We start from the raw sequence: 23,632 nt of genomic DNA on the forward strand, positions 1-23,632 counted from the left end.
ATATATATATATATATATATAATCATAGGAATAAGTAACCAAACAACATTGTTTGCTGTTATCTTTTATTTTATTATGGTATTTACAATAAATGTGACAAATGTCTTGTCCCCTTTAAGATCCTCCTAGTTTTTATTGGTATAACAAGAATACATTTCTTCCTTTGGGATGAACTAAATCTGAAATCTTAAGCTATCAAAAAGATGCTTACTTTTCCATACCTTTCCATTCATATATCTGCCCTTTCTGAATGCTCATAGAGACTTGTTTCCAGGTGTACTTTTAAATTTTATTTTCAGATATAGAAAATCTATTTTATCAGTCTCTCAGACTCATTTATAATAGTATTCAATCAGACTATTTTCTTGTATGGCATTCATAGTAATGTAAAACTGGGTTTTTAAAACATCAGTTGGAATGAACCAACCTATATAATTAATAATAATTTTGTATTTTCAGTTTCAATAATAATTTAAAAATACTAGGGTGTGTGCAGGATCAGAATCTTTGTTTTCATAATCAGAAGAATAGATAACTTTAAGGCCATGATTCAATAAACCATTTAGTCATGTATTTAAGTGCTATGAACTTCAATGGGATTCAGTGCAACATTAATGATGGTCGTGGTTCAGCAAAGCATTTAGGCATGTTCTCAAGTCCCACTGAAGTTAATAAGACTTAAAGGTCCTGGATCAGTAAAGTATTTAAGCATGTGCTTAAGTCCTAGTAATTTCAGTGGGACTTGAGAACATGCTTAAGTGCTTTGCGGAACCATGACCTTCATTGTTGTTGCTCTCAATTATGCATTTTTGGTGTTCTGTTTGATAGCTCCACCAGACGTTAATAGAACAGAGCTTTTTGAATTTAGTAGTTTGAGAATCTATCTTCAAATTAAGTATGAAGTATTTCCTTTAACTGAGAGAGAGAAGTCTAGTTTAGACAGTCAGTAATGTGGAATAATTCTAGGATGCATACTAAAAATATTACTTGTCACAGACAGTTCAAAGACTACAAAGAACTCCATTTTGATTTCCCTTTCTTTTACTACTGAATGCTGCTTACATTGTTTTCACTATAGTGAGCTACTATCAAGTTATCGATCATTTGAACTGTTTCGTATTTGTATTCAGGTCATTCACATGCAAGAAATAAGGATATAAATTCATTTAATAAGGAATTATTTTCCCTTCTAAGTAATATTTTTTAAAGTATTTATACCCAATATAACATTCCATACAAATGTTTGTAGTTAGGACTGTCTTCTACTTGTATGTGGTTTGATAAAAATGATATATTGGAGAGCTGATCAATTTGAAAAATGTGACAGAGGAAAGAAATATTGTGACCTTTTTTAGTTTTATGACACTGACTTCTGAATTTCAGCACATCAGCCATTCTGTGTTGTAAAATATGATCAGAAAGGCATGAGCTTTCATTTACTGATGTCTGCTCTTCAGTTTTATCAATATATGTTCCTACAGGAAGAAATGCTTACACAATGTATATGGATTAAGAATTGAGTGAATAACTATTCAAATAATTTGCATATTTCACAAATATTTTTGAACAAGTTATTTGACAACTTAAAAAAAATATTCACCCAATTGAAAAGCAAGGATGATAATTTGCCAAGCATTTCCAAATAGTTATTTATATAATTTTTCAAGATTTTTTTAAAATAAGTGATTAAACTTTAAGGATTACTTATCCATTTCAAATATAGATTAATTGGGCATTGGTTTATTCCTGAATAAAGAAGCTACCTTAAATTGGAATTAAGGGGAAGAAACATAAGAGAGATTTTAATTATCCTAAAAACAAGTGTTACAAGTCTAGAATATTCAGACTTAAGGTTAGGGACACTGTGAAATAGCCACAAAAACAATTAAGAGTCAGTCGTACCTTAAAGATGAACAGATTTATTTGGGCATAAGCATCTGAAGAAGTGGGTTTTTCACCCACAAAAGCTTATGCCCAAATAAATCTGTTAGTCTTCAAGGTGCCACCGGACTCCTCATTGTTTTTGTGGATACAGACTAACCTGGCTACCCCTCTGATACTTGACATCATGAAATAACCAGACTGTTATAATTAGTGCATAATAATGTTTGTACTCCCATATTAGCAGAAACTGATTTCTAAAGACAACTTATATATTTCATTTTTACTTTCATGTTATCACCACAGGGCCTGAACTAAAGTAGTTTGGGTGCCTTAACTACGAATTTCCTTACCTTAAAAGAAAAACCAAACAGTTTCACGTTAACTATGGATTTTCCAGGGTTATCACTGATTTGGGGATAATTGAAATATTCCTGTAATGGGTTTTACTCTAAACTGCAGACATGTAATCTCAACCTTAATTCCATGTTAACAGTTATCTAGGAATTTTCTTAGTTTTTTTACATTTAAAAAATTCGTATTTAAAATCTAACAAACAAATCCAAAGCTAATGTTACCATGTGATATTTCTCAAGATTTGAAGATATGTAGCTTCAACCCTAAATTAGGGGGAGAGGGGAGGGAGACCAAAAAAAAAAAAAAATCAATACCCACCTTTTCCCTCCCCCCCACCTTGATTTTTAGGATCAGATTCAGTGGCTGCCTTCTCCCACTCTGGAGCAGGACAGAGCAACCATAGAGCACTGGCCAATTTCCCCCCACTCCTGACCTCTATATTTCCCTGCATGCTCAGCACACAAATTCCATTTTCTCCCTCCATCCCATCTGGCCCCTTCTCTTTCCCCTCTCCCCTAACCCCCAGATTCCCCTTTCTATCCTTTCTATCCTTTGTAAGTACTTTACTTTCAGCAATGGGTAATGCTGAAAGTAAAGTTTTAGAATTAATGGTCATGATTTCTTGTTTTTATTCATAACTGAAAGTTTTTTCTTCAGCATGGACTGCAGAATAGTCTACTCTAGGGAACTCCATGAACAATCATATACTTTCAAAATGGCCATCATCTGCTATTGTTTACAACAGAAGTCAAACTGCCCTCAGGGAGGATGGTGGCCCTCTTGCTGTCAGAAGCCACCATATTATCTTATGACAGCCTGTGGGGGAAGATAAGAAAGATGAAATAAATATAACATGGGAGGCTACATATCTCAAGGGACTGGTAATACAGCAGGCTTCACTTTGATTAAGGATTCATTGATTTTTCATGTTTAAGAAATACCCATCAGTTCTGAAACTTGGGGATCCGGAGTAAACAAATGTGGATGTAAAACGTTTTAAAAAAAACCAAACCAAACAGAAAAATAGTTTTTACCAAAATCCTTGAGAATAGAGCTGATCAAAGTATTTTTAAGAACATTTTCACTGAAAAGTGAGGTTTTGATTACAAGAATTCTTTTGTTTAAAGGTTGTGCAGAAAAAATCTCACTCTCACTTTCCTCCCACCACCTTTTTCCACTGGAAAATAAAGTTGGATTTTTCCTCAATTTCAGAAACAAAGAAAAATTTAACCCCTTTCACTGGTTACTGCCCCACTAAGACGAGTATCACCATTCCTCCACTTCTAAGTCAGAAAGGAACCAAGCCTGAAGGCCCAGCAGCGTCCATGGTTATATTTGAACCTCAGTGAGGGGGAGCACAGAAATTATTGATGATCACATTCTAGCATGCAAAGGTTATTTTGTGATGGAGCTGGTAGAGAATCACTGACTTTTCTCTCTCGGTCCCAGTTTGACTGTATATATATGAAACCTTTACAAGCCTATTACAAAGACAAAACAGCAAGCGAGGAAACATTACTCAAGTAGTAACTTCAAAGTTATACCCTACAGCTAATCTATTATATTTGTACTTATTTTTAAAGCTAGATAAATAGATACATTACTTAGCAGATCTTTACTTGAAGACCTTTACCTCAATAATTAGAGCTAGCACTGGAAAACAAAATTACTACTCAACAACATTAATTTCAGATTTTGTTCAAAATTATCTTTAGAGTTGAAGGTAATAAATCTCCTTCAGTAAATAATATGCTTTTGAGTACTGATTTATATTTTCAATAGTTTTTTCATTCATTGCGATCCCTTCTAAAATGAACCACTTGGATACATTTAACATTAGTTGCCAGCCTATTTGTCAAACATTATAACTATTATTCTAAACTTCATTCCAGGAAGTGCAATCAATAGGGCCACATAAAAAACAATGTCTTTTCTCAATTGTTTCACCAATTTTGTTGATCGCATACAACAAAACAACCAAGTTAACCTTTTGGAAATTGACAATGGAAATATTTTGAACATACTGACAATTCAGAATTTTAGGGCCTAATTTTTAATGCATGGCATCATTTTGTAGGCACATATCTTCACACTAACTTTTGTGCCCAAAAAATGCTTGTCTGCATTCATGGCACTTATATGTGAATTACTACCCCAAATGACGGTGGAGATCATTATTTGTATATAATTATGCACACTAAAATGCAAGTTCAAAATTAAAGGCTAGAGTAAGTCCCCTTAGAAAAGATGGGCTAAAGGAATCATTCACAAGTTCAATATTAAGAAAAACAGTTACAAAAAATGCTAATAGTCTGTTACTGTTGAAAACACATGCATCAGAACTGCCACACTGTCTTGGGGATTTGGAAGCATCTAGCCCTAGTTTGATTCTTCCTTGTCCAAATGAAAAAGGTGCAATATTATTTTTTCACCTATACTAGATTGGAAAAAATCGACACATAAATCCTTATTGCATTAGTTTCTTTGGGAACTAGTATAGTTCTTATGCAGATGCAAGACAATCAGGTTCCTCAGTTTCTTTCTGGTCTGGTTTTATGTTACAAATGTCCTGGGTAAGAAAGAGATAAAGCATTTCCTCTTTCCTCCTAGGAGAACCTTTCCACCCTTACAGAGACTCACATTGTAATTTGTGGAATACATAACAAACACCAACAGATTTAAGGAACCTTTGCCGATATATGATTTATTTTATTTATTACTAGGCACCAGTGGTTTTCATTAAAGAATCAATATTTCCTAACCATTACTACCAGGTAATGCTACCATTGTTGCCTATCTTAAGTACAGGGAAACAATTCTAAAATATCTCTGTGGCAGGGGTTCTCAAACTTCATTGCACTGTGACCCCCTTCTGACAACAAAATTTACTACATGACCCCAGGAGTGGGGACTGAAGCATGAGCCCACCCAAGCCCCACAGCCTGGGAGGAGCAAATCAGAGCCCAAAGTCTTCATCCCCAGGCATGGGGCCTCTAACCTGAGCCGGGACACCCTGGGCTGAAGTTGAATCCTGAGCCTGGAGGGTGGGGCTCGGGCTTCAGCTTTGGCCCCAGGCCACAGCCAGTCTAACGCCAACCCTGACAGCCCCATTAAAATGGGGTCACGATCCACTTTGGAGTCCTGACCCACAGTTTGAGAACTGCTGCTGTATGGCATAACTATTCGTAGACTATAGATTCATCTCCAATCTTTCCTTTGTTGGTAGGCAACGGGAAGGGATAAGAGAGGGGCATTTATTTGGCAAACAGTCTGGGTTAGAATCTATAGGCTATTTGTTTACACCTGGTCCATTCAATAGCTGGTGCTTACTCACAGCCCTAAATAAAGCAAAACAACATAAATCACATACAAACAATAAGCACAAAAAAGTTACAGAAGCTCATTTGTGCCAAATGTTGACAGCACCCTCAGTCATGATAAGCTGCACCTTATTCAGAGCAGTCCCACAGATTTCAGCTAGTCTACTCCTGGAACGAGCTAATGTAACTCAAGTCAAGTAAGGGTAACAAACTGTGGCCCTGGTTCTTTTGTTCCCTCTCCCTTCCCTGAATCCCCTCACACACACTCATCACCCCCTCCAACACACATTCTATACCTAGCATCTACCTAACCCCATTTCAAGGCACATAACCTACTACTTAATGAACATACAATTGCAGTCACTCAAACTCATGGGCACACACTCCTTCTCGCTCACTCCTCTTTTTTTCCTAAAAATAGCAGCAAGGGCTACTGGAGCAATAAACTGCAAAACCACATGGGAAATAAAATGTCATAACATTAATTATATCCTCAGTTACACTGCTGCAATCTCTCTGAATGCATCCATGTTATGGGTGGGCTAATTCTGTAATAAGTAAGCTAAATACTTTTAAGATCTTAAAAAGAAAGGCCTCATGGGCATGCTTTCATAACTATTTAGAAACTTATCCTTAATGCAGACGAAACAAGATAATAGGTATTTTAATAAATAGTTGATTGTTATATTCTTCAGAAAGACACTTATAACCAAGGTTTATGACCATCTATTGGTGCACTTATAACTATCTATAAAAGTATTTCCCAAATCACAGGACTGGAAGGGACCTTGATAGGCCATCTAGTCCAGTTCCCCGCACTGAGGAAGAACTAAATATTATTTAGACCATCCCTGACAGGTGTATGTCGAACCTGTTCTTAAAAATCTCCAATGATAGAGATATCACAACTGCCCTAGGTAAGTTGTTCCAGTCTTAACCACCCTGACAATTACCAAGTTTTTCCTAATGTCCAACCTACACCCACTTGCTGCAATTAAGACCATTCCCTCTTGTCCTCAGTGGTTAAAAACAATTTATCAATCTCCGTCTTGTAACAGCCTTTTACATATTTGGAGACTACTATCATGTCCCCCCTCAGTCTTCTCCTCTCTAGACTAAACAAACCCATTTTTTAAAATTTTTCCTCATAGATCGTGTTTTCTCGTCCCTTAATTGTTTTGTTGCTCTCATCAGAATTTTATCCAGTTTGTCCATATCTTTCTCAAAGTATGGTGCCCAGAACTGGGCACAGGACTACATCTGAGGCCCTATCAGTGCTGAGTAGAGTGGAAGAATTACTTCTTGTGTCTTGCTAACTACACTCCTGCTAATACATCCCGGGAGGTTGTGGCCAGGTTCTAGATTAGTCACAGGCCTGGTGAGAAGGAGAAGCCTTGTCGGTGGATGGGGGTTGCAGAGCGAGCCCACCTCCGACTCATGCTGGGTGTTGCAATCTGGTGCCAGGGCACTACTTAGGTTTGGCCAGTCACTCTTCCATCATGATGGATGGATGTTGAGCCAAATTTGAGTGAGTGTAACTGCAACCTGGTGCAGGGGGCTTCAATGTCACTCAGTCATGATGGAGGCATGGCTGGTCCAGACCTGAGTGGTGCTGCAATCCTGTGTACCGAATCAAAATGCCTGGAGCAGGGAGCCAGGCTCAGCCCAGGCCTAGTGAGTGACAGGTGAGCTCACTCTTCACTGTTTTCACTCATGCTCTCCCTCAAGCTCTCCCCTCCCACCTTGGGGCTTCCCTTCTCAAATGAGCCTGGATTACGATTGCAGTGCTGGAGCAAAGGGTGCTGCCGCAGGTGGTCGTTGCCCCCTCAGCAAGGCAAGGAGGTGGAGGCAAAGGAAGACACTGGCTTATGAATTTGAACCATGGGTGGGTCACATAAGAAAGACAAAATGCAGTTGGTGCATGGACAAAATGTTTGGGAACCACTGTTCTATAGCAAATACTATTCATATCTTTAACATGCTTAAAACAGCTATTGATCATTTATTAACCTTTTATAAAATGCAGTCTTAATATAAAGTGTGAGCAAAAAACACAGCAGGGTTCAGTTTAAATAATGGACTATTTCTTATTTTAGCCCAACTGTTTTCTAACTGAACAACTAAGATACAACAATCCACCTAGAGAAGCAATGGAGAATACAAGTAATGTAGGGGAAAGACCTATACTGGCCAAAGCGTGGACAATATAATTTAACTAATAGGACTCTTCTATTATGTTATGAAAACCTTTGAGGGAAGTTTGAGGAGATGTTTCTTCAGAGTGAGGCACAGAGAAGAACAGATACTTATCCACAGTAGCTTTGGTTCTTTGAGATGTGTGGTCCACATGGATTCCTCTCTTGGTGGCATGAGATTGGTTCCTTTTGGCCAGCAGAGTCTGTTGCAGTAAAGCCTGTGCTCTAGGTGTCATAGCCTCACCACCTGAGGACTCAGCAGAGCCAACCAACCCTTAGGTCCTTCATCAGTACAGAATCCCAAAAGAAGTAGGGTTCTGTACTAGCCAGCAAGGAGAAAGGGTTGTGGAATACATGTGGAGAACATCTTGAAGAACTATTATTGTCATTGTAATACTTTATGGAATGACTACACCCATCAGAGCCTTTTTTCAAAGAACATGCCATCCATTCAAAAATAAAATTAAGCAATACATTAGGGCCCCTAATTCTGCAAACACTTAACTTTATGTACTACTTGATGCATGTACGAATCCCTTTGACTTAAGTAGGAATAATCCTGTGTGTAACGTTACATCAGTGTTGAATCAATGTTTCCAGGATCAGTGACTATTTTAAATTTGTGCTAATGGCTGAGAACTTCCTTGAACCAAGTTTGGATCTACTATCAAATAAAGTCCATACCTTATTTTTTTCCAGTAGTTCACTTTGTGCTGTCTTGAAATCAGAACCCAAGTTACTTGATGGCAGTTTATTTCTCTTATCCAGAAGTTCCTGAATTTCTTTCACTTGGGCCTTCAACCTTCTATTCTCTCTTTCCAGACCTTGCTTTTCTGTTTCAAGTATTTCTCTCTTTCCCCGCTCAGAGGTATTCTCAGACTGTAGTCTCTCCAGCTGAAAAAGAGAAAAAATATTTCTAAAAAATCTGCTTTTTTTTCTGGGTGAAGTTAAAGGGCTATCCAGCCAGCACATCCTAGAGGTTTCATGGACACTCTTGAAAAAATCAACTTGATGCATAATTTAACAGTTTTGTAGGATTCATAAATGTTTAAAAAATGTGAACGTGGAAAAGGAAAACATACAAGTGAAACTACAGTTCTTTATTTTTCTGTAGTTTTATCTTTTCATTCATAAAGCACAAGTCAGACTTCAAAAAGGGAAGTGTGAACCAATGTAAGTTATTGTTTTAAACTAGTTCCATTCTCTATTGTACATAGATTAATACTCTTAAAAATCAAGAAAAAGGATTTTTTTTAAACACAAGACAGAGCCAGTTTTGCACACCATCTCTTTAAAAGTGTCAGAGACCAGTTTTCACCCACGAGGAAAAACCCCACTTTCCATCCTAATTTTATTGTACACTGTTTTTAATTTCAAAGAAATGGAATGAAGCGTTTTGGAAATAAGACAATAATAGATGAAACATAAGCAGTTTTTGTTATTGTTACTCAATTAAGGCTCTACATGAATTGCAGGATGATTGTCAAAAAATTGCAGTTGAGTTGTGGACAAACCATGGAAAATTATGGAAAAGTAATAATGGACCTTAATATTTGTGGTAAAGTACATTGTTATTTTTACATGAATTTCTGCTGTCGGCTGCCTGGGGCTAAGTGCAGGGGTCCGGGGCTTACATTGGCTGCCCAGGGATGAGAGAGGGGGCTCCTGCTCTCAGCCCCGAGGTGGCTGGTGATCCCACTGTTAGATCCATGCACAGCGAGGCTCCAGCTGTCAAAATTGTGGTGGAAGCCTAATACTGCATAATCTGCAATATCACACGTTAAGTAGGGCTTTATAATTAATGGATTATTTTGTTAGTACTCAGAGCATGTTGCATTGAGGAGACAATGCTTTAACACCTGGCTTTATTGGAGAAGTTTTAAATTGTAACTTCAGTACTAAAGCCAACTACCTGGGTAACCAGAGTAACTTGTTTCTTTGGTTAACAGTCATTAGTACTGGAATGAGAATGGTCTTTTGCAATCCAATTTAGAACATCCCACTATCTTAGTTCAACAGAGTCAGGCTTTTTGAATGCTGATCAGTGCATTACTAAGAGGAATGAAATGAAGTAACAACAACAAAAAAAACAGTTTACTAAATGATGGAGAATGAACATCTAAAAAGTGATTTTATTTACTGAAAGACAGGTAGATGGAGGTTATACCAAGGGTGTATCAAATGCTCTCAAGACTTTAAAGGAAAAACTGCGGTCAAACAAATGGATTTTTGTACCAGAAATCAGATAACAGGCACTTATCAAAAGCTTTAAATAGGTTAGAAATGGTCAAAAATGAGAGAATCCAGCAACTTAAGCCAAGAAAACGGCAGGAGGAGAATTCCATCAACAGCAGAAAAGTTTTAAATAAAATAATGTGAACTTTGTTACTTGCAGTTTTGTGAAGACCAGAACCAATTATTTGATAAAATTATATGGTCTGACAACTGTGAAAGGCTATAAGGTATCACTAGCTTTTACTGCAGAAAAAGATAGTACAAGCCAGCAAGGTTTTAGAAAAAAATCAGACAGTCTTATTTTAGATTTACTTTTTGCAGGCCCTGACTGGTTTTATTTTAAAAACCTATATGTGACAAAGAGTAAAAAAACAATCATGTTGAAGGAGAATGGTAGATGAAGGAATTCACAGCATCAGAGACACAATAATTCAGAAACTTTTAGTTTCAGAAATGGTGTTACCTGGGTTAACAAATTGCAGACTTGTTTGTCCCCCCACCCCAAAATATCATTAGCAACTATACAAACAAATTAAGATAAGAGCAGGATTAATCATGGGTTACATACAGTGATGAACTGCCAAAATCTTAACAACCAGTTCCCCATAAAAAGTTCTGATTTAAGGGATGTGCCACAGTATGTATTTTTTGTACCAATAGGGTTACCATATGTCTGTATTTTCCTGGGAGGAATTTTTAAAATTTTAAATTTTAAAAATTCCTCCCGGACGGCAATTTAAGAACCAAAAAGCCTGACATGTATGTTAACCCCAACTAAAGTTCTTTTTAAAAAAAAATGGGCCTGAACTAGAAATAAGCTCCGTTTCACATGTGTGGGTCCTCGCCAGTCCCTGAGGCTCTGTGCACATGTGTGGGTCTCAGCTTCTCCCTACCCCACTCATTGAAGCAGGTGTGCAAGGTTACTGCCCTGGGAACTGCAGACAGGGCCTGCTCCAGGGTTTTTGCCTCCCCAAGCAGCAAAAAGGAGAAGGAAAAAAAAAAGCCGCAGTCGCGATCTGCAGCTTTACTGCTGCCGCTTCAGTCTTCGGTGGCAATTTGGTGGTTGGTCCTTTGCTCCAAGAGGGAGTGAGGGACCCACCCCCAAATTGCTGCTGAAGACCCAGATGTGCTGCCCCTCACCATTGGCCACCCCAAGCAGCTGCTTGCTGAGCTGGTGCCTGGAGCCAGCCCTGACAGCAGGGCACCAGTGGACATGGGACCAGTTGCAGATAGGAGCATGGGGCAGGGCTAGCTGGAGGTAAGGAGTGTGGGGCTGGCTGCGGGCAGGGCAGGGGGTGCGGAGATGGCTGGAAACAGGAGGGTGCGGGGTTGGCTGGAGGCAAGGGGTAGCGGGGTTGGCTGGAGACGGGGATGTGAGGCTGGCTGGAGGAAGGGCAGGGGCTGACTGGAGGTAGGGACTGGCTGCAGGCAGGGCAGTGGGGGTGCGGGGCTGGCTGGCTTCGGGCAGGGTTGCAAGGGGGTGCGGCAGGAGCTGGCTGGAGACAGGGCAGGGAGTGTTGCAGGGGCTGGCTGCGGGCAGAGGGTGTTGGGCTGGCTACGGCAGGGGGTGCGGGACTGGTGCGGGGTTGGTGTGGGCAGTGCAGGGGATGTGGCAGGGGCTGGCTGCAGGCAGGGGGTGTTGGGCTGGCTGCGGCAGGGGGTGGGGGACTGGTGCGGGGTTGGTGTGGGCAGTGCAGGGGGTGTGGCAGGGGCTGGATGCAGACAGGGTGGCAGGTACTCACGGGGAGAGCGGCTCAGAGCAGCCCGAGTAGCAGGACACAGCCCAGGCCCCACAGAGCAGCTGGGGACCCACCAGGCAGCAGTGGGAGACCCAGGACCAAGGGTTGGGGGAGCAGCAGCAGTAACAGGGCCTGTGGCCAGGGTCAGACAGTGGCCCACATGTTTCCCACAGCACAGCACCCCCGGAGGCTGGAGGAGGAATTACATCACTTTCTGGCCAGAGCCCATCAAAGCTGCAGCACCCCCTCGCAGGGAAGCAGGTTAACAACTGGTTCTAAAACTGCTTCAAAATTTAACAACTGGTTCACGTGAACCAGTGCGAACTGGCTCCAGCTCATCACTGGCTACATAGTTTTTCCATATCTAGTTCACAGAAGCCTCAATCCTACAAACACTTATAAATATGATTAATCTTACTACTGAGACTACTCACAGGTCTGTAGTAACAATGAAAATGTGCATACAGCACTAAACCCACCATATCAGCTAGTATTATTTAACCATTTCTTGCGACTAAACCCAAACTCCATTCCCCTGTGGAATTTCCTTGAAATTAATGAGTGTCCAGACAATCACAAGGGTCAGTCCACCTGGTGCAATTGCAGGATCTGGGCCTATCTTTGTAGTCTCCACAGAAAGCCCAGAGATTAAATGGGCATTAGCACTGATCAATGCCTCCTTTGTAGAAAGAGACCCTCCATTCCAGGGTATAGGGGCCTTGCTTGGGTGTTATGGAGCAACTTGTACTGTGACTCCCTATCTGATGTAACTTTTGTAGCTAAAGAGTGCACCTTTATCAGAACTAGAGTCACATTGAAAAAAAAGTGTAAACTATTAAAAAAAAAATAGGATGTCAACATCATGCTATGGGTTCAATAGAATTGGAAAGTTCTGGAACTGAACAGATAGCGAGGAATGGTCAAGGGTTCATTGTGGTTTAAAGCACTTCTCATAGGATACAGAGTAAAACCAGATCCGGGAGCACCTGAACAGAGTTGGGCAGTTTTACATTCAGTTGACTCCCTGTCTTTTTCCCTGTTAACCCTATTAGGGCTGTACTAGGAGTAAGTAGCTCATTGGTCTGTTGGGGTATGTCTACTGTGATGGGGCAAGGCCAGATGGCTACAGTAAAGTACTGAGAAACAGGTATGTTAGCCCCAGGCTAAACAAATCCCTAGGACCCTGGTAACCAAATGGCAGTTGCTCCAGGTTAATCAAGGCACCTGGAGCCAATTAAGATCTTTCTAGAAGGCAGTAGAGAGAGCTACTTATTTTAGAACACCTGCCAGCCAATCAAGCCAGTGCTAATCAGGAGTCACCTGGGTTTAAAAAGCGAGCCTCACTCCAGTCAGGCCAGGCGAGGAGCCAGAGAGAGAAGAGCGCTGTGTGAGGAGCTGGGAGCAAGAAGGCAAGGAGCTGAGAGGTGAAGAGAGTTGTACTGCTGGAGGATTTGAGGAGGACAAGCGTTATCAGGACACCAGGAAGGAGGTCCTTGTGGCTGAGGATAAAGAAGGTGTTTGGAGAGGGCCATGGGGGCAAGTAGCCCAGGAGTTGTAGCTGTTCATGTCAACTGTTACAGGGAGGCAACTATAGACAGCTGTGCCATCCACAGGCCCTGGGATGCGAACCCGAGTGGCTAAGGCGGGCCTGGGTTCCCCCCAAACCTCCCAACTCCTGATCAGAGACAGGAGGAGCTGACCCAGACTGTGGGTTTCACAAGAGGGGAAGATCACTGAGATGAACAAATCTGCCAATAAGCGCAGGACCCACCAAGGTAGAGGAGGAACTTTGTCACACTATACAGCAAAGAAAAACCAGTGGCTGGCCCATGCCAGCAGACTCAGGCTCACAGGGTTTGGATTGTTTCTCTGCTGTTGTAGACTTATGGGCTTGGGATGGAGCCCCGAGCTCTGGGACCCTTCCACCTCACAAGGTCCTATATCCCAGAGTCCAGCCTGACCTCGACGTCTAGACAGCATTGAAACATACCAAGCCCTGCGAGCCTGAGTCAGCTGTCACAGGCCAGACACGGGTGTCTAGTTGCTGTGTAAAATATCCAAAATGACAATCATAGGATCACAGGCAAACAGATATATATTTAGTGGGGGTAATATGACAGAAATTTGAATGTTTATTTTATAAAAGATTCCCTCAAAAAATGGGGCCCATCCTTCTGACCTGGCTACAATCCAATATCTGAGTCAGATAGTCAAAACAGCAGTAAGTCCAAGTACTGCTTGTGCCCAGCTAAAGATAGACCAGTCTTTGCTAACGCTCCTCATATCCAAAAGCAGACATTATCAATGAGTCATTCTGGTGATCTCATTTGCATTTTAGTTGTGCTAAAATACAAGTTGTGCCATTTAATGACATTTTACACCCTTAGGGAGTTTGCTTAAGTAATGGGCACAAGATCTGATCTGTAACTCAAAGGAAGATGGTGCCTGGAGACCGATGAAAGAACAGGCACGTCAATTTATAAAATACTGATAAAGGCATGAATCAACATGAGATTAGGCAAATGAGAAAGGAAAGTATTAACAACTTTTGCCTTACTAAATAAAAGTCTATTGTGATTCTCAAAAGGAGAATCTGTGTTCTTGATTAGCCAAAAGGCAAATAATTTACAATAGTAATCTTTAGACTTTTGGTAAACATCTAATATAAAATCCTTTCCCTGACTCCTTGTCCTCCAACCACCTCCTGCAGAAACTTAACTTCCCAATAAAAGTTGAAAATTCCAAGAAGAATTTTCCTTTCTTTTGGGTTGCAATAAGTTGCCCCAACTTCACATTGTAAAGTTACAATGAATTTAAGAGGATGGTGAAAGGGCTTCTTGAAAATCTAGTAAGAACAGAATCATAGCTATTTGGCTATTTGTTCCAGTAACAAATTAACATTTGCCTACAATGATCTCATAATGTTTTTTGACTAATGGCTGAATGGTTTTGGCAAATATTTTTGACCTCAGAAATAAAAAATTTAGGGGAAAGAAGTTTTAAATGAGTGCTTCAGGCCCTTACCTAGGATATAGGAGGCCTGGATTTAATTCCCCCTTCAGTCTGATGTGGAACAGGGATTTGAACTTGAGTGTCCCACATACCAAGAGAATGCCCTAGCCCAGGGATAGGCAACCTATGGCATGTGTGCCAAAGGCGGCTCGCGAACTGTTTTTCAGTGGCATTCACACTGCCCAGGTCCTGGCCACCAGTCCGGGGGGCTCTGGATTTTAATTTAATTTTAAAAGAAGCTTCTTAAACATTTTAAAAACCTTATTTACTTTACATATAACAGTAGTTTAATTATATATTATAAACTTATAGAAAGAGAGCTTCAAAAATGTTAAAAAGTATTACTGGCACACGAAACCTTAAATTAGAGTGAATAAATGAAGACTCGGCACACCACTTCTGAAAGGTTGCCGACCCCTGCCCTAGCCACTGTCATAGGATATGATCTGGTCGGCCAGTCAGTCAGTCTCTCAGTGTATAAACAATTAAGTAGTCATTGCAACAGGGTTTTGAGCTTGGAGCTGTCTCGTACATCGTAGGTGAGAGCTGTAACAGCCAGGCTACAGAGTCAGTCATTTTCACTCATTCTCTCTCTAGCCCAATGACTATTTATTGTCATTATGAATGACTATGAAATGCCAATATGCATGTTTCATTTGGTTCAAAATTATTTTTTTAATTTTCCAACTTTTTGCAATTTTAGGATTCTGTTTGACCTAACCCATTTTTCTTTCTGAACTCCTGATAAATTGAAAAATCAGTAAATCCATTAGCTCTGCTTTGACCCCATAGTTTAGAAAGCAGCTATTCAGGTGGCAAAGAGAACCAGTGAAGACTTTTGAGAACTACTGTTAGAAATAGGTAGGCTGCCCATCCGCAGAAGTTATTCTGAGGATAACTAGACACATCCATATGACTGCAGAAGAAATCTGCAGGCTGCTTTCCCCTATAGGATTTTTCATAGTTATGTTTTCAGTTTCCAGGTCTGAATCAACCTGAATAAAATATCCAAAATAAAACCATGAGCTAAGGAACAAGCCTACTGGGGGAAATTTGTGGATTGAAAAGCCATGTGAAGTAAATTTACAGGCATGGAGATTAGTTGAATGCATGTGAATTAGAGCTTGTGGGTTTCACATGTATTTTGACCTAACAACTAAACTGGGTGTTAACCCATTGCAGGGGTTATGGAGTAAGTATAATAAGTCTATTGAAGCTTGAGACCACTTTTTTGCTTTTGATTGCAGTCTGTTAAAGCTGTATCGATAAAGAAAATCTTTAGTATCCCTTTTCTCAATATCATCTTTCCCAGTTCCCAGATCTGGGCTGGGAAAATAAAGGTTTTAGCTCCCCATTCTTTGGATAAACTTATGGATGCCAAATCTGTCATTGTTTTCCAACCAGCTGCAAATACTAAAACATTAGTCTTGAGAGAAAACCAAATAGTACTACTATGGGCTAGATGTTAGAATAATGCAACCTCCACCAAAAACTGAGTTTTTCACACAGGACTTGGGTTCAAACACACTGCTGATGTTAAAGCCCAGTACTCTGGGGAAGTATAAAGCCCTGCAAGTAATGACATACTTTAGTCAAGAAGCAAACCAAAATTACTTCCGATGATCTCAGTGTCTCGACCACCCATTATGAATCCGCATTTGATTGCTCTTTTTGACTACACAGCCAATAATATGGGTATTACTTTATATATTGAGATTCCTTGAGCATAAAAAATACTGTATATATTAACATCTTTCCTACTCAATTGGCTTAAAAGGCTTTTTGAACAAAGCTCATAAACCTTAAATCTCTGTAAGCCTTTACAGGTGGAGTTCACACATACCATTATTTATAAGAACATATTTTGTTCCAAGAAACATACAAAATGCTCAAATGCTTTTTGCACTGCACATCTATCATGTAAATTCAAGGATTTTCACATCTTTTCCTTAAGTACCTCAAAAGGTGCTGTTAGAAATCAGATATGCTTGCCTACAAATGACACACACACCTATTTTAATGATCAGATGAGCCCTAAATCCAAAGCTTCTCTACTCAATAGGCTGCACGATAACCCATGAACTCCCCAATCTGGGGCTTCAAAATACCAAATCCAAACTTTTCCTAATTCAAGTCTGTGACAATTCTTTCTGTCACGGTGATAGCTCTGAGTTGTGTACAGGTCTGTCGCATTTTAGGTGCATTTAACATGTGCGATTTCAGCTTTACACCGTCAGCAAATACAAGAAAAAAACAAAAAAAAATGAGAAAAATAACAATTTAAATACTGTTTCTGTAGTGAGGGCGATTCCACCCGCCATTACACTCAATGTAATTTTGACTATACGTGATTTTCGCTTAACATGCTGCCTGCAGAACGTAACCCCAGTGTAAGATGAGATAGACCTGTACTCCAATACAAACTCAAATCTTGATCAGAAGTTTTGGTTTGAGGCCATCTCTAGGGATATTCTACTAGATCATTTAAGGATCACAAAAAGTCATACAACACTTGAGAAATATTGATTGTCATACCACAAAAAAGCAACACAGTTCATTGACAATTTTGAAGAAAACTGTGTACTCTTTAAGCACAAGGATCAAAGAGGAGAGTTCCTCTTCAGACCCTGATGGAGGAACTTTTAAATGACACTCATAAGTGGACATGTCTTTCAAGAGCTCAGCATCTAAAATTGGGGTCAGATTTTTAACCCATTTTAGTTCCCATTTAGGCACCAAAGTGAGTTTCATTAAATTTTTCACAGTGGGTGCAGACTGTTTTGAAATTCAGGTTTCAGTTATGAGTACAGATGTTCCCTGGGTTACACAAGACCCAACTTATGCAAATTTGAACTTACGGAAAAAGTTCCATAAGCCAGAAACAGGATTTTCGAGTTGCAGAAATTTTTGTGTAACATACAGGTATACATTTCCGATTTACACAAAATTCAAGTTACGCAAGGCTTTCTGGAACAGAATGATTGCATAATTCGGGGGGCTTCTGTACAGAGTACTTGAAAATGTGGTCCATAATATTTAAAGCCTTTTATTACACAGCTATAGCTGTTTTATGAGCAATAATAACATTACATCTAAACACTGGTCATCAAAACAAATAGGAATCCAGGCCTAGAGGGAGTTCAGACAAATATGCTATGCCATGAAAGGTTATATATGAAAAAGGAGATAACTGAAATTTACACTTGCTCTGGAATTCAGTGCAACATGAACGGCTCATGCAAATCTTAATGCAATTAGCTGTGTGAACTCTATTTCCCCCTAAATAGGAAAAAATGCTTATTCTATGCATAGATGTGAAAAGCCTGACAACTTAGTCTGAGCTAGGAAACTCCCATCCCAAATCGAACCTTATCTTCACAAAACTCACGCAACTCAGAAAAAACACAGGATTGTAGCTTGCCAAACTTCTGCCCTTCTGCCACATATATGCTAGTATCCTTGGCTTAAAATTAGGGCTGAATTGCTCCTCCACATATATAGTCTTCAGGGGACTAACAATGGAAACCCATTTCCCACGTCCACAGAAAACATCTTAAAGGAACAGCAGAAGCCCACCTGTTCCACAGCAATGGGACTAACAATACTCCTCCACTGCTTCTTTAAAGTCTATTTACCAGATTGAGGTATGCAGTATAACCTAATTGGAAACCTCTGATCTGGGGACTTCCTTTTAGCTAAACATAAAAACAACATGCAGTAAATTGCCTGTACCATGTAGTAATAAAAAATAGTACAGTATTCTGAAATAATTGTCCAAAAATTTGCAACAACACTGCAAAACGCCTATAGTGTTTGGGATTACTACTACAGAATATGGTAGTATTTCTTATTAAGGGTGGAGCAGTGGCAGGTTTGGAGAAGGATTCTCCAGATCTGCTGGTGCTAAGCAGCATCAGAGGAGCTGACCTCTCACCTCATAGACTCATAAACTTTAAGGTCAGAAGGGACCATTATGATCATCTGGTCTGACTTCCTGCACAATCCAGGCCACAGAATCTCACCCACCCACTCCTGTAACAAACCCCTAACCTATGTCTAAGTTATTGAAGTCCTCAAATCATGGTTTAAAGACCTCAAGGTGCAGAGTATCCTCCAGCAAGTGACCCAGGCCCCACACTGCAGAGGAAGGCAAAAAACCTCCAGGGCCTCTGCCAATCTGCCCTGGACGAAAATTCCTTCCCGATTCCAAATATGGTGATCAGTTAAACCCTGAGCATGTGGGCAAGACTCACCAGCCAGCATCCAGGAAAGAATTCTCTGTAGTAACTCAGATCCTACCCCATCCAACATCCCATCACAGACCATTGGGCATATTTACCTGCTAATAATCGAAGATCAATTAATTGCCAGTATTAGGCTATCCCATCATACCATCCCTTCCACAAACTTATCAAGCTTAGTCTTGAAGCCAGATATGTCTTTTGCCCCAACTATTCCCCTGGGAAGGCTATTCCAGAACTTCACTCCTCTAATGGTTAGAAACCTTCTCTAATTTCAAGTCTAAACTTCCTGTGTCCAGTTTATATCCATTTGTTCTTGTGTCCACATTGGTACTAAGCTTAAATAATTCCTCTCCCTCCCTGATATTTATCCCTCTGATATATTTATAAGAGCAATCATATCCCCCTCAGCCTTCTTTTGGTTAGGCTAAACAAGCCAAGCTCTTTGAGTCTCCTTTCATAAGACAGGTTTTCCATTCCTCGGATCATCCTAGTAGCCCTTCTCTGTACCTGTTCCAGTTTGAATTCATCCTTCTTAAACATGGGAGACCAGAACTGCACACAGTATTCCAGATGAGGTCTCACCAGTGCCTTGTATAATGGTACTAACACCTCCTTATCTTTACTGGAAATACCTCGCCTGATGCATCCTAAAACCACATTAGCTTTTTTAATGGCCATATCACATTGGCGGCTCATAGTCATCCTGTGATCAACCAATACTCCAAGGTCCTTCTCCTCCTCTGTTACTTCCAACTGATGTGTCCCAATTTATAACCAAATTCTTGTTATTAATCCCTAAATGCATGACCTTGCACTTTTCACTATTAAATTTCATCCTATTACTATTACTCCAGTTTACAAGGTCATCCAGATCTTCCTGTATGATATCCCTGGTCCTTTCTGTGTTAGCAATACCTCCCAGCTTTGTGTCATCCGCAAACTTTATTAGCACATTCCCACTTTTTTGTGCCAAGGTCAGTAATAAAAGATTAAATAAGATTGGTCCCAAAACCGATATCCCTGAGGAACTCCACTAGTAACCTCCTCCAGCCTGACAGTTCACCTTTCAGTATGACCGTTGGAGTCTCCCCTTTAACCAGTTCCCTTATCCTTAACAACTTTCATATTCCCCCCTTTTCCATTTTAACTCAATAATTCCCCATGTTCTCCTTGTTATGCCTTACTGAAATCCCTGGGTGACCAATGGGCAAATCCTACTGCATTCCTTTGAATGGGCAAAACAAAGGGGAAATACATCTCCTTTGAAATGCCATTCAAAAGTAAAGCTCTGTAGCCTCACCAAAAAACCAAAAAAACCTTCACCTTCTCAAGAAGGAGATAGGTTGGTTTGGCATGATCTACCTTTTGTAAAACCATGTTGCTTTAAGTCCCAATTACCACTGACCTCAATGTCCTTAACTACTTTCTCAGTTCAAATTTTTCCAAGACCTTGCATACTACAATGTCAAACTAACAGGCCTATAGTTACTCAGATCACCTTTTTTTCACTTTGATTAAAAATAGGAACTATGTTAGCAATTCTCCAGTTTACGGTACATACCCGCTGAGTTAAGATTCATTAAAAATTCTTCTAATGGGCTTGCAATTTCATGGCCTCCCTTTAATATTCTTTGGATGAAGATTATCAGCCCTCTGATTGTCCCATTCCTGTTCAAGTTTGGCTTCTAAAGTCAGGTGCTTGAGGATGTCCCAAGAAGTATCCAGAGTTATCCCTTTACAGGTCATAACAGAATGGGGCATTTAGATCAGGTCCTTTAAACCCTTACCTTCCAAGGTCCATTAACAACTTCCAACTTACAAAGCTGACCTGATGTGGCTTTATATGTTAAATTCCTTATTGCCATTAATTCCTAAATTCATGACCTTTGCACTTTTCACTATTGAATTCATCCTATTACTTTACTGTAAACTTTAGTTTCAAGTTTATCCAGATCTTCCTGTATGTTATCCTGGTCCTTCTCTGTGTTACTTTTCCCTCCCAGCTTGTGTCATCCGCACACTTTATTAGCACATTCCCACTTTTTGTGCCATGTTCAGTAATAAAAAGATTAAATAAGATTGTTCCCAAAACCGATTCTGAGGAACTCCACTAGTCTTGCACCTCCCTTCAGCCTGACAGTTCACCCTTTGTAGACCCCTGTCTAACCCTTTACCAGTTATTACTCCACCTTTCAATTTTCATATTGATCCCCATCTTTTTTTAACCTACTAATAATTCCCCATGTGGAACCGTATCAAATGCCTTACTGAAATCAAAGGTAAATTAGATCCACTGCATTTCCTTTGTCTAAAAAATCTGTTGCCTTTCTCAAAGAAGGAGATCAGGTTGGTTTGCCACGATCTACCTTTTGTAAAACCATGTTGTATTTTGTCCCAATTACCATTGACCTCAATGTCCTTAACTACTTTCTCCTTCAAAATTTTTTCCAAGACCTTGCATACTACAGATGTCAAACTAACAGGCCTATAGTTACCTGGATCACTTTTTCCCCTTTCTTAAAAATAGGAACTATGTTAGCAATTTCTCCAGTCGTACAGTACAACCCTGAGTTTACTGATTCATTAAAAATTCTTGCTAATGGGCTTGCAATTTCATGTGCCAGTTCCTTTAATATTCTTGGATGAAGATTATCTGGGCCCTCCGATTTTTGTCCCATTAAGCTGTTTGAGTTTGGCTTCTACCTCGGATGTGGTAATATCTACCTCCATATCCTCATTCCCATTTGTCATCCTACCATTATCCCTAAGCTCCTCATTAGCCTCAATTAAAGAAAGACTGAGGCAAAGTATTTGTTTAGATATTGGGCCATGCCTAGATTATCCTTTAACCTCCACTCCATCCTCAGTGTTTAGCGGTCCCACTTCTTCTTTCTTTGTTTTCTTCTTATTTATATGGCTATAGAACCTTTTACTATTGGTTTTAATTCCCTTTGCAAGGTCCAACTCTACATGGCTTTTGGCCTTCTCACTTTATCCCTACATGTTCTGACCTCAATAAGGTAGCTTTCCTTGCTAATCCCCCATCTTCCACTCCTTGTAGGCTTTCTGCTTTTTCTTAATCACCTCTCTGAGATGCTTGCTCATCCAGCTTGGTCTACAACTCCTGCCTATGATTTTTTCCCCTTTCTTGGGATGCAGGCTTCTGATAGTTTCTGCAACTTTGACTTTGAAGTAATTCCAGGCCTCCTCGCCTTTAGATCCACAAGTTCTTCAGTCCAATCCACTTCCCTAACTAATTTCCTTAATTTTTTAAAGTTAGCCCTTTTGAAATCAAAAACCCTAGTCCAGATCTATTTTTGTTTATCCTTCCATCTAAACTGAATTAGCTCATGATCACTCGAACCAAGGTTGTCCCCTACAACCATTTCTTCTATGAGGTCCTCACTACTCACCAAACCAAATCTAAAATGGCATCCCCTCTTGTTGGTTCAGCAACTACTTGGTGAAGGAATCCATCAGCTATTGCATCCAGGAAAATCTGAGCCCTATTATTATTACTAGCACTTGTCCTCCAGTCTATATCTGGGAAGTTAAAGTCTCCCATGATCACACATTCCCATTAGTGTTTACTTCATTAAAAACATTAAAGAGGTCTCTATCCATATCCAAATCAGATCCCGGTGGTCTGTAGCACACCCCAAGCACTATCTCAGGGGAGGCTCTAGTAGCTTTCTTTCCCAGTGTGATTTTTGCCCAGACAGACTCTGTCTTATCCATTCCATCACTTCTTATTTCTTTACAGTTACCTCATCATTGATATACAATGCTACTCCACCACCTTTGCCTTTATTTCTGTCTTTCCTAAACAGCACATAGCCTTCAATACCTGTACTCCAGTCATGACTACTATTCCACCATGTTTCTGTTATCCCTATAACATCTGGTTTCACTTCTTGCACCAGTATCTCTAGTTCCTCCATTTTGTTACCTAGGCTCCTCGCATTAGTGTACAAACATCTTAATTTTTGCCGTTTTGGCTTCACTGTCATTCTCTACCCGATTAGGCACAGATATTCTACCACCAATATCACTTATTAGACTGGTATCTACACTATATTTCCTCCTTATGTCCATTCTCCGACCCATGGCTGTATCCTTTCTTATTTTGTTTTCTTCCCTCTCAATGTTAAATTCCGGCGTGGAGATTACCTGGAAATCTCCCAACCATCTCCCTCTGATTCCTAGTTTAAAGCTCTCTTAATCAATTGTGCCAGCCTCTATCCTAGAAGTCTATTTCCCTCCTTACTCAGGTGAAGTCCATCCCGAGAGAACAGTCCTCTGTCCATGAATGCTTCCCAGTGGCCATACATCCCAAAGCCTTCGTTATAGCACTACTTCCTGAGCCATCTGTTGATCACCATAATCTTGTTACACCTTTGTTGCCCTTCTCTAGGAACAGGCAGAATCCCACTGAAGATCACCTGAGCCTCAATTTCCTTAAGCGTCTTCTCCAGCCTCGCATAGTCTCCCTTGATACGCTCCAGCGAGAATCTAGCCATATCATTCGTTCCCACATGAAGGACAATCAGCTCCCCATTCTTAGAACATGTTCTTAGAACATGTGAAACTCTTGGGATAGTCTGCTTTTTTGTTGCTGATGCTGACATTAATGGCAAGACTAATCCCCT

At 40.2% G+C, this 23,632-nt stretch overlaps 1 protein-coding gene across 1 annotated transcript in view; it reads right to left on the reverse strand.

Moving 5' to 3' along the window:
- The window catches only part of CCDC102B (coiled-coil domain containing 102B), a 336,500-nt gene that overhangs the window by 255,632 nt on the left and 57,236 nt on the right, over nucleotides 1-23,632 (reverse strand). The window contains exon 5 of the mRNA XM_075061961.1: nucleotides 8,438-8,647. Coding sequence (XP_074918062.1) covers nucleotides 8,438-8,647 — 210 coding nt within the window. The remainder of the gene's footprint in view (nucleotides 1-8,437; nucleotides 8,648-23,632) is intronic.

The sequence above is a fragment of the Chelonoidis abingdonii genome, chromosome 2 (assembly GCF_003597395.2).
Source record: "Chelonoidis abingdonii isolate Lonesome George chromosome 2, CheloAbing_2.0, whole genome shotgun sequence".
Lineage (NCBI taxonomy): Eukaryota > Metazoa > Chordata > Testudines > Testudinidae > Chelonoidis > Chelonoidis abingdonii.